This window comes from Onychostoma macrolepis, chromosome 19 (assembly GCF_012432095.1).
Source record: "Onychostoma macrolepis isolate SWU-2019 chromosome 19, ASM1243209v1, whole genome shotgun sequence".
Taxonomy (NCBI): Eukaryota; Metazoa; Chordata; class Actinopteri; order Cypriniformes; family Cyprinidae; genus Onychostoma; species Onychostoma macrolepis.
The window spans coordinates 26,742,641-26,755,193 of record NC_081173.1 but is presented as its reverse complement, the minus strand read 5'-3'; the positions used below and the strand labels follow the sequence as shown (position 1 = coordinate 26,755,193).

The 12,553-nt window shown below is 37.5% G+C and overlaps 1 protein-coding gene across 5 annotated transcripts in view; it reads right to left on the bottom strand.

The window, feature by feature from the left end:
* Window positions 1-250: 250 nt before the first annotated feature.
* si:dkeyp-113d7.10 (myoneurin) overlaps window positions 251-12,553 on the bottom strand; it is an 86,046-nt gene continuing 73,743 nt past the window's right edge. For 3 of the 5 annotated variants that reach the window (XM_058753192.1, XM_058753190.1, XM_058753191.1), the window contains 3 exons: window positions 8,430-8,732; window positions 6,450-6,767; window positions 251-4,344 (listed from right to left, as the gene is read on the bottom strand). In XM_058753192.1, coding sequence (XP_058609175.1) covers window positions 3,905-4,344; window positions 6,450-6,767; window positions 8,430-8,732 — 1,061 coding nt within the window. In that variant the 3' untranslated portion in view covers window positions 251-3,904. Of the gene's footprint in view, window positions 4,345-6,449; window positions 6,768-8,429; window positions 8,733-11,617; window positions 12,547-12,553 lie in introns of those variants that run through there. The other 2 variants (XM_058753189.1, XM_058753188.1) reach the window with 2 other exon arrangements.

The window sequence follows — 12,553 nt, the reverse complement described above, 5'->3', positions numbered from 1 at the left end:
CTGGAGGACTTTACTATAGAATTTATTAGAAAGCCAAAAACAAAACAAAAAAACCTAGGGCCATTTGATTGGTTTCCTTTTGCACATCTGTGAAAAACATTCATTTCTAGAGATCCCAGCTACGTAGAGTTCAGAAACTCAGCTGAGAGAGAAACACCCCACTCTACTGTTGCACTGGTAGAAATGAAGGAAGCAGATTTTATGGATGATACAATTCAAGACTTGGAATGAAAAATGACAAAGCATGTAATTGATGCAATATTCCACCTTTTAATGTATTGCCATAATTCAAATGTACAACTACTTCCAGTCACATTAAAAGACATTTCAGTGATAGGCAAAATCTTTTTTTTTTTTGTTTGTTTGTTTGTTTGTTTTTTTGGAAAAGATGTAGAAATTAAATGCTGGTTACAACAAGCATTCCTAAGAGATGAAAAAACAAACATACACAACTTCCCAATAATGACTTTCGAGAGTTGACCAAATTTTGTGCAACATCGAAAGGAAAAGATTTAGTATTGATTTTCTGTATACGTGGTTCATAATTACCTGGATCATAATGTGCTTTTACTGTAAAATAACTATATTGATTAAACAAAGTTTTCATTAATCACTCTAACACTTATTTTTTTCTCCCAATTTAGAGATGATTTCAACAAAAAAAAAATATTACTTAATGTAAACCCAAATTTAACAGAGCTCTTGTATTTGTCTACTTTTGCCATAAATAAAACTATGTGAATGAGTCCTGAGGTAATGAACTGAGCAATGCTTTCAGACTATCGACAAAACTGAGGTATGGATGCGAGGAGTAACAGGAAAACAGTGCAAAATATATATTTGACTAAGAAAAAAAGGAAATGGTACAAAAGTAATACTTAGCATTTATTGGTCAAATGCTGAACTCTATAATCCATTTAGAGCTACTATGCCATAACAAAAAAGAAAACTACTAACCATGATCCATGGAAAAGACTTGATCCAATTGGTCTGTAACAAGTGTTCTTTTCAATACATGACAAGACAGATTCTTAAAAAGTAACAAAACCGCTAAAAGGAGTCATCATGCATAACAAAACAAAACACCAAAATGCTCAAGTAGTTCATTAGAACAATGCAGTTCTTTGGGCGAATGTTGGACTGCATCACAAAGCTCATGTTTCAGACTGTTTGGCAGAAAGATGCTGTTCATTATGCTTCATAAAAAAGGTTACAAAAAATAAAAATAAATAAAATAACAGATGTAGGGTATTAATGCAGGTCAATTGAGTTACCATGATGCACTTCAAGGAAAGTCAGTGACTGCAGACGCGCGCGCACACAAACAAACATACCCCGCAATGTTGTTTTTACAAGAGACTGCATCACATATTCGCCAGTACTAACTGAATAAATATCTGCGGCCCGAAGCAATTTTACATGCTAAGATTTTTTAATTCATGGTCATAAATAGATGGGTTTACATGGGGCCATTTCATGGAATTAAGTCAAATGCAAAATTCAAGTCCTTCAATATTGATTTAAATTGCTTATTGTAACCCAGAAAAATTGAAATACACCATAATATTGTCACTCTTACTAATATCACCAGTTCCTCTTTAGTCTTTTGGATCCATGAGCTGTAATTAGCTTAAAGAGACCGTTCACCCAAAAATGAAAATCCTGTCATCATTTATTCAGCCTCATGTTGTTCCAAACCTGTATGATTTTCTTTCTTCTGTTGAACACAAAAGATGATATTTTGAAAAATGTCGGTAACTGCCGGTATCTATTTTTCTCTCCATACTGTGGAGGTCAATGGCTACCAGCAACTGTTTGGTTACCAACAATTATCAAAATATCTTCTTTTCAGTTCAACAAGTTTGGAACAACTTGAGGGTGAGCAAACGATGACAAGTTTATTTTTGGGCGAGCTAGTCCTTTAAAGGGATTGTTCAGTAAAAAATGAAAACTCTGCCTTTATTTACTCACCCTCAAACCTGCATGATTAAACCTGTAAGATAGTTTGAGAAATGTCTCAGGGTTTTCATTTTTGGGTGAACTAACTCTTCCCGGCAATCTTAATTGATGAAACATACAGAGTTATTTTGACACTGAAGTCAGATCAGACTAGCAGTAATAATTAAAGAGAACTAGTACAATATCTAGAGCTGACTATTCAGGAGAAAGCGCAAAGCACAAGAAAGAAGGAGTTCTGGTAATTTTTTTTTTTTTTAAACAAAGGCAGGGTGCTAAACAATGAATTAACCTCTCAATCATCACCAACACCTACAAGATCAGCTTATTGAATGGTTAAATCTAGGCACTAAACAGATAAAGTACTTCATTATAGTCTACAAATGAAGTTACGATACTCAGTACATCTGTAAGAAGCTTAGGGTTCATAATGTAAAATGTAATGGCCCATAATGTTAAAAAAAAAAAAGCAATACAATCCAAAGGAGTATGTACGGTCAAAAAAGTTTTCCCTTCATTGTAATCTTTGGGTCGCAGGTTCTTGGTACCTTCCAACAGGGACATATTAGATAGCGTTAAACAAAATAAGCCACATTTTTAAATGCACAATCAAATAATAAGCAGGCCAACTGGCCGGTCCCGTTCCTTTTGTAAACGTTTTTTTTTTTTTTTGAGCAGGACCTAAACTCCTGATATTGCAGAAGTCCCGAAAGATATGGTCCCATCGATGAGGTATTGATCCGAGAAGTAACAGTAACACCTTGTACTTTTTTCCCCCATCATGCTTATTACTGACAGAGAGAGATTGTAAAACTTCAGGGTCGAGAGTGGGAATGTGCGTAACAGGTGGGACCTATATCCCTTCGATACAGGGCGAAAATTTTAAGTGCAGAATTCGTCTGCCTCTCTGGAAATAGTAGATAACGGCTTCCCTAAGGAAGACTCCGTATTCAGATGCATGCCACCGATGCTGGGAAAACCAAATCTCACAACCGGCAACTGAGCATTTCTCCAAGTTCAAGATGTTGAGCCATGCGAACACTTCACGCGAACAGTACAGGAAGACGCTACTCTAGTTGAGGACACTAGGAAAGTCAGATCCTCTTTTAAAGTCACTGAAATGAGAATATGATTAGGAGCTTCAAGTTTATTTCCAAATAACCATTTCAATGCAATTTTCGTGTCATCTCGTTTTCAGACTCCCCGCCTCTTGAAGATATCCTTGGTTGTGCACGTCATGCAGTAGATGACAATTGTTCAAGTCAAAAACTGTAAGCCATCCTCGATCCATGGCAAAAGGTTGAAGAAAACATCTAGAATCTGACGTGTAAGTCGAGACTTTAATTATATAAAAATCCAGTATGACATCTGAACATAAGAGGTATTTCATGTTGAGTACTAAGTCAGCAAAGACATATGAAAAACTGGTTGATTTGATCGCAGGAGACGTGTTACGCTATCTCTGGTTCGTTTGATCACATTCAAAAGGTTGTAAAAAGAAACAAGACCAGCATGCTGCAAGGGACCTATTAACTAGCGACCTCCTTTTTCATGACATCTTCATGTAACATGTTTAAAATATTTACAAAGTTTTAGGATCTTTTAAAACTTGTTTTATGAAAAAACACCCAATGGAAAAAGGAAATTCTTCAACCCTTAGTGTGATGGTCTATACAGCCCTACTTTGATATTTACACTGCGTACACAGCTTGTTGTTACTGGTATTTGTTTCTTCCAATAATCCCTAAAATTAGAGTAATGTAATGGAGGTAAAAACATCTTAAATTGTGTCGGATGACTAATTTACCGTTTACCTCAGTGTACCTTCAAACCAACAAAAAAGGCTACACGTTTCTTGCATTTCCTTTACCAGTACTCACTTCGAGAAGCAACTATCACTGGAAAACCTCCCCTCCTATTCTCCAGTATTTCTTTCATCTACACACTCTCATATCGTTTTGTCCGTGTGCGTCCGTAAGTGAGCCTGGAGCCTTGAAGACTGGGAGAAACTCTTTCCACATTGTGGGCATCGGTTGGGCATCTCCTCGTGCGTTTGTCGGTGGGCTCTGAGAAGATGCGCCCGGCTGAACTTCCTGCCACACTCTTTGCAAGCATGGGATTTTCTCCTACCTTTGTATTTCAAGGACTCAGTCCTGTCCGCCGGCTCGCCGTCATCTTCGTCGCCCTCCTCTTCTTCATCCTCGCCTTCCTTTTTCTTATTCATCTGGTCACTCTTTGAGCCCTTACTGACTTGTGAATCAGCCGGATCTGTGGACACTTCCAGACTGGGAACGGCATCCATGGACTCATCGTCATCCTCAAGAAGCTGGGAAGGAAGCGTCAGGAGTCTTTGCAACATTGACGGGGATCTGATTTGAGAGTCGTCACCTGTATATACAAAGACAGCGACTTGAAAAGTTGGTATGATTTCAAAATACAACCCTACTCAGTGCTGGGTAGATTGCTTACAAATTGTAGTTTGTTACTAATTACATAATGAAAACTGCTGTTAGTAACAATCTAGGTTACTCATTTTAGGTAATGTATTCTGACTACTTTTTTTTATCTAATTTGTTTTACACTTACCATTAAACATATCATATTAACATAAGAGAAATAATATATATAGAGATCATCATAAAATGCATTAAACATTACACCAGGCTTTCCCAAAATGGGCTTAATGTAAGAACTGCATTGGTTTTGAGATTTAATGAAAAATGTATTTAATTATAAAAAATAATAATAAAAAAAAAAGATAAAAAAAAAAAAAAAGTAATTTAAACACTTGAACACTAAAAATACCAAAAACATTTTATTTGGTTACCAGCATGTCAATGTGACCATTAACTGATATCAGAGTACTATAAAAGCCCCGATATACTTCAAACGAAATCGAAGAACGAACTGATATGAAGTAATTTCTAACAAAATCAGGCCGAAACTAAGTTCGTTTTGAGTTAGTTTCGGCAGTTCGAAACAGCTCACCAAAGCGAACTTTCTGGTGGAGTTCGTTTTAGCTCCTAAACACCTTTGAGCTACCATTGGTCTGTGGCGATTACGCAATCGGTGGGTGTGTTCTGGAACTCCACCTTTGATGTGCAAGATTTTTTCCCCCCCGGTTCGTTTCTCATTAAACGGAGGTCAAGCAGGTGAACAACATCTCCAAGTCACTAGCAACATAAATACAGTGTTAAATAGCAGAGCTGCCACAAATATATCCGCACCTGTATGATCGCTCGCGGAGATTTTAAAGATTCAGAGAAAGCATTTAATTCCTTAGCATTTAATTGCTACGAAGCTTGGTGCTGACGACCCGGAGTTATGCAAAAAGTGACGTAGACAAATATCAGATGCAAGGTTTTCAAAGCCACGAAACGAATGAAAGGAAAGAGTAAAGATATAAGGTAGCAAGTACCAAATACATGTGTTTCAAATAAATGTTACACCATACTGCTGCAGCTTGTTTTTCTTTCAATAAGCGAATTTAAAAGGTATACAATAAATGAAATACCAAAAGAACATACAATAATAAACCTTTGTTTTTTTTATCAAATCATGACACCACATAAAATACAGAAAGGTGTAATAATTTATCTAGTTTAATAAAATAAATGAACACTAATAAAATAAAGTAACAAACAGGTTTGTGTTATTGAGATGACTCCAATATTTTTTTTCCACATCATGCTAAAGTTTTCAGACTATGAGCCATTCACACTTAAAGACTGATTATGGAAATGCAGTGGTTCTTTTATATTGCAAACTCTGAACTGCTGCTAATCATTACTCTTTTGTCTAATATTCTGACCATCGGTACCTGTCTCACACCTAGATACACCGTCATTGCATCGTGGTTGTGTTTAGGGCATACGCGCGTGCGTCACGACACGATTACATTAATCTACAACCGCCTCCAGCAGCGCGGGGGTGTTCGAATGTTCGAAAACAGTATAACGTCGCTCAACCTTTTCAAACTTTGTTTGAAGTATATCAGGGCCTTTAACATGTGAATCGTGTGTTGTTAAATTATTTAAACATTAACTAAACTATTTTATTGTAAGGAGTTTGGCTGTTAAAAACATTTGGGAATCTCTGCATTACAAGAACAAACATTAATAAACATGAAAACAACAAATTACATTTTTTTCAGGTTTGAAATATTTTTGTCCAGACTTCAACAGTTACTGAAGGTCACTGAATATGACGACATTGTTTTTCACAGCTATACGTCACTAGTGTTTAGTAACTTGCATAATTATTTGTTTTGAACATGGTTTGATTGTAGACTGAATATAAATCAAAGCTAAATGGTATGACACAAGGTAGGACTTTTAGAAAAGAAAACTTAAGAGAAAAAAGAACTAGGGAGAATCAATAAATTATGAAAACTTTACTGCCACTGTGTTCACATGTAATCAATAAAAAAGTGATGAGAATAAGATTTATTGCCAGGTATGTTTAAACATCATCATCAGCACAGCTCCGCCTACCTGTGGAGCTGATGACAGGAACGCCTTGAGCCTCAGAGGTCAGAGAAACGACCTCCATATCATCAAGTGGCAACCAGGGTGGCTGGCCCACCTCAAGGTCCAGCTTCCTCTGAGTGGCCAGGCAAGACGGCATGAGCGTCTCCCGAATTAAGCTGTCCATGTCAGTCACCGAGCCCGAACTCAGCCCAGTGCGCTCCTCTTTACTGGTGGTGACCTCTTTGATCTGCCAGAGGTCACTGCACCACTTCTGCCCAAAGACTTTGTCCAGGATGGGCACCCAGTCCTGAGCCACTGTAATGACAGTCTGCTTGTCTGGTTCTGTTGAGGGAAAAAAAAAAACATTATAGAGATGGAAATAAAAAACAATGACTTATTTTTCAGGTTTAATTGACTACATTCATTTAAATAAGTAGGGTTACACACTTAAGGAAATTGGAAACCAAATGACCTTTATTTGCTGATTTCGCATTCAAAGATCCAGAGAAGTTTTGTTGCAATTCACTTGTAAACAACATAGAATTCGCTTTTAAAGGTGATTTTTGCATTTGAAAGCAATAATAACTAGTTAGAATGAAATTAAATTGTTATAATCAGTTTCAGTACAAACACTTGGGTCTTATTCAATAATTACCTGCAATGCAGGCACTATCAGTCTGAAAACAAGACATTTACTGTGAGCCAAATCGTTGGCCTGGTGTGCTTTGTTTTTACATAACGGCTTAAAAATAGAATTCTGAATGAAACCCAAAGAACAGATGGCGAAACAATAAAGTACTTTTGTTTCTGGTCTGTCTGCAGTTGAACAATACACTAAGGCGTGCCAATATAATGCGTTAATATAAGGGGAAATACATTTTTTTCTGTATTATTGAACATTGGGTATATTATTTTGAATACTCTGCATTTTACATCAGTTTTTTAACATTAGCTCCACACCAGCCATATTTAAATGAACTCACTGTCATTTTTTTTTTAACATAGACATGCCTTCTATGAAAAATTAGATTGCATCTTATTCTCAAAAGCCTGCTGCAATTGATTTCTGCCCATGAAAAGTGGGCACCAAACAGAACTTTATTTAAAAGTAATGTTTGTGTACATTTTTTATTGATCGTAGGAGCCAATCAAACAATGGACAACAGTTGCATGTCCAGCCTGATAACCAATAACAAATATAGGAACATATTTCAGGTGCCAGGTAGAGGAATGATGTAGAGTTACAGTAAAATAAGCCATATCATGGTAGTCTGAATCCTCCACCTGAAAGTTAAGGAACTGCATCAAACAAATAGGATTTTTACAGTTACCTGATTTTCATAATTCGTTTAGCGAACCGATCGCTAAAACAACACAGACAGCACATACAAATAAACAATGTTATCAGTGAGCACAATTCATTTGGAGTAAATTCTTTCCACAAAAAGAAGTGATTCTATCCAGCTTTACACTACCAGGGTCAGTAAGTTTTATTTATTTTTATTTTTTTTTTTTTAAGAAATTAATACTTTTATTCAGGAGGGATGCATTCAACTGATTAAAGGTGACACTAAAGATTTTATAATGTTACATAAAAACTACTTTAAATAAAGAAAATGTAAAGTTTTACACAGCAATTAAGCAGCACAACTGTTTTCAGCATTGACAATAATATTTATATATAAAATAATAAACACAGATGCCTGGAATAATAATAATGCTGAAAATTCAGCTTTGCGTCACAGGAATATATTACAAATTACTGCCCTGTCCTAATAAAAGGCAATAAATGCAAAAATATCTATCTAAAAAGAAAAAGAAATCGTAATTGTTTACATTTAATAATATCTTGCAATATTACTGTTTATAGGCTACTGTATTTTTGATCAAATAAATGTAGCCCGGGTGAGCATTCTTCAAAAGCATCTTACAGACCCCAAACTTTTGAACGGTAGTGTACATACATTCTAATTATCAACTACTAGACAACAAAACAGTTTGTACCATTTGTGGTTTCGTTTTTTTCCTTTTCCCACTCTTTTTTGCGTGATTGGTCCTGCAGGCCTTTCGACTCTTGCTTTTCTGCTTTGGAACTGCTAGGAGAGGCAGAGTCATTTTTGCGGTCCTCCGTTTCTACATCACTGTCCTCCGCTATGTTCTTGTCCTGTAACTGCTCTTTTAATATCTGGTTTTCCCGCTCCTTCTTGGTGAACTCCGAGAGCAGGTCGTCAAAGCTGTCTTCCACGATTTTAGTCAGCTCACAAACTGCAAATTCCAGCACATGTTCCATAACAGATTTTAACTGACCTGAAAATGGAGACAAAATGTGGGACATTATGATATATTTCCTCAGAAAAATCCATCTGTAAAGTTCTTGTGACACAAACAGGTAGTTATTGCCTGAAGTTTCTCTAATCTCTCTCTGCGCCATCCACACACTGCAGAGAAAGGCACAAAATAAAGCCGCTGGCTGACATTTATGAGAATCACACCAATTTGCTTCGCTCCACACTTTCTGCTAGAAAAGTTCAGATTTAAAGTCTCAATTACACCATGTCAAGATCTGAAGGCAATCTAAGAAAAATGCCACTACGAATGTGTATCCGTTGATGCAGAAATGGAACTGATGGACTGTATAAATTGAATGCTGTATTTTAAGCTTGACCTATAGTAATATTTGCATACTACCATATTGTATGTATACACGTATGACGGTCACATTAGGAAGCTTACACTGCAAAACCAAGTAAATTGATTTTTACTAAAAATCCTGCAAAACTTATGCATTTATTAAAAAACTAATTAATGGACAGATATAATAATGCTCTTTACCATGTTCACAAACTGAGCATCCTTTTTTCAATTTTAGCCTAACGTTACACAAAACTGTCAAATTATCAACAGACTGTCAAAGTATGGCTTTCAAAGTGATACTGAACATTTCAGTTTGAGGTATTAAAAGGTTTAGGCATCTCCAAAAATCTGTATTTTAGGACAGAGGAGGAATCGTTAGAAATCTCGACACAATTACCTCAGCATTTATAGTGACAGGGTATCATTGGCTTGTATTCAAATCAGAAGGAAGTGCTGCAGGTCTGAATTTTGATTTGGACGCTTATCTTGTAACTTGTATGAAATGCACCTCCCTGCGGAAATATAGCCTTTAAGATGCACAGCATGCAGTCCTCTGCATTCCTCCCTGACTGTACGGAGCCCATTTTGATCAGACAACTGAAATAGCACATCTAAAATTCCCTAAAAGCCTTACTGTCAAAGCATGAAATATGAACAAACCAAGCCATGTTGGAAAATGATATTGTAAATATCCGTTCTTCAATCTTAAACTATGTAACTTGCGACCTGGCTCACACTAACGATGAAACTGTGCAGCACTTTCTAGGCAATATGAAATGCCATTCACTACCCATTTTACTTCTGTAATATGATGCACTGCAGTATGAAACAGAATATTCAAGAAAAATACATTTAGGGCGTGATGACTTTATCCTTTCGCAATAGATTGGATCTATATAACAAGGAGAGGCTGGAAAATAACAGGGCTCTGTGACATTGATCAAAAAGGTCATTTCAGAAGCTTCATTCATCATTGCATCATTCACAAGCATTAATAAATACATTAAAATCCATTTTGATTTCTTTCGCAGGGCTCAACAATAAGATTTTCACCAACATTGTCCTAACTACAAAAATATGACAAAAGATAGTTATGAGTTACTCTTACACAGTATTATTTCTAGCAAATATAATTTTTTTTTTGTTTTTTGGCAATGTTTTTATATTCTGCTGAAAGCCTCTCACAATGGCCCCAAAGGGCTATCCTTACTGTTGAGCCTTAGTGCTGACTTTAAGAAAGCTGCAATTGAAAATAATAAAGATTTACCAATTCAAATACAATTCTGAAACATTTAACTGCCATGATGACTTAAATGAATCAAGATCGGATATTCACATTAAATTCTAGTGGTGCATCTATTGCAAACAAATTAAATGGTGCATTCTTTGTGTGCATGTTGACACACCAAGCTATGACATCAAAGTGGATCATTGGTCTCCCGTGTGATTTGGCTGCAGTGCAGTCTCTGCTTAGGATGAAGACTCTCATGATACTCCCCCCTGAAACCCCAACCATGGATACCCTCCATGGGGTCTGGGAGGTGTGGCCTCTTCTAACCACCTCCATTGGCCAAAATGCAAGGTAAAGGCACCCTCCCCATGGCTACCGTCACCGCAGTATGAAAAGCAGCGCTAAGGAGCAGCTCAACGACAGAAGCGTCATCACCCAAACCAGCCATTGGCAGCAGTCACAACAAGTCAGCCATTCTCCAAACATTAAAAGGTCTATGTATACATGTCTACACAGGCCTGAAGACTGCTGACTAAGATTCATTTCAAAGACCAGACATCAAAAACCTCCTTCAAATCACACAATTCCACTCAACAAAGACAAAACATTCAGTCTAAAACAATGCGTTGTTTCTCTACAGTCTCCCATGCACAATTATGCAGACTTGCACACTTCATCCAACAGAGTAAATGATTGGTTTAAATAAAAAGTATTGAGTTTTGAAGACCGGTTTCTTAATCACTGTCTGAACTGAAGAAAATAAACAAGTTAGACTTATAAATCAAACAAGACTAAAATTCAGAATAGTTGTGTTTTGCATGGTAGATGGTTTCTAGTTCGGCTTAAGACAGACATAGCTTGGTGCTAACTGGAAGACCATCTAGGACCAGCAAGAAAAAAAAGTTGGTCAAGATGGTTTTAGGCACTAGTCAACCAGCCAATGACCAACTTAGACCACCTAGAAACCATCTACCACGTTCTAAAACTGAGTTACCATCTAAAGCTGGATTCTCCTTCTAGGCATGGTTAGGGTTTAACTACAGGGTCGTTCCTGCCACGTTGTAAAATACAGGGGCGTTTAACCACAATTAGGGAATTAAAATCCATGGGTGCAAAAGCAGACCAAGTTTATTACGACTTCCTCCTTCCGTTCAAAATGGTGTATACCCTTGTTTTTATAAACCTCGCCACTGCGCACCAAGCCATCGAGTCACATTTACATTGTAAACACGAGCGTTTTAATAACACGGATTATTGAACAAGATACCCAACACGTTTTCTTCATTTCCATTCAATAAAAACACGGTTTGCACTCAAATAGCCTTACCAACTGCTCGCGCTTTCTGTTCACGCCTGAGCGTTTCAGATTGAACGCCACATTCAGGGCTTTGACTGGGGGTGTGTTGCTTTGTTTCATCGTTCGTGTCTGTTTTTCCCTTAGACGCATCGCTTTTCCTGTTCCCTCCACGAGACTGAAGGGTCGCCCTTAAACGCTGATTTTCTTGCTCTTTGGTGGCCGTTTCCAATAGCATTGAATTCAAAGTGGCCCCAACAGTCTTGGTGATTTCCTGAACGGCGAGCTGCACTACCTGCTCCAGTGCGGACTCCAGCTGACCTTGGAAAAACGAAATGTACAGGGCACCGTTCATGTTTATAACCGCTCCGTTGGAAGACCTCTTTCATTCTTCCTCTTCCCGCCTCCCAAAATAGTGTTAAATATACAGAGGTCCCCCAGAACAACTGCCTAGTAACGAACAGTTACCCCTTTCTCGAGAAACGCATCGTGGACGTATACACCCCTCAATATGCAATACCGTACTCCACTTCGTCAAGTCGCATTGGGAATCCAAGTAGTCCACGAGCACATTAAGGATCTTCCCTCAGACGACCACTACGCCATTTTGCCCTAAATATGAAAACGTCTTACGCACATAACCCAGAAACGAGCGGTAGGAAAGACGTCAGAGTAAAACGCGGCTTTAGCGTTCAATACAGTTAATTTAACCGAGCCGTTTGCGGGGTTTTGTGTCCGACGTCGCGGGCGAGTAGCGCGCACACGTGAGCCGATTCATTTAAACTCTTTAGTAGATTACCCACTCAGTTATTGCCAGTTACGCACTACTTTGTTCTAGCATATTATTTCGAGTTTATTGCATAATGACTACTACTTGTAACAAAACGTTTAGTATGCACTCCTCTAATTTAATTACGGTAAATGCGCCGCTGCATTATCTAAGAGGAAGGAGGGGCGAGACTAACGCTA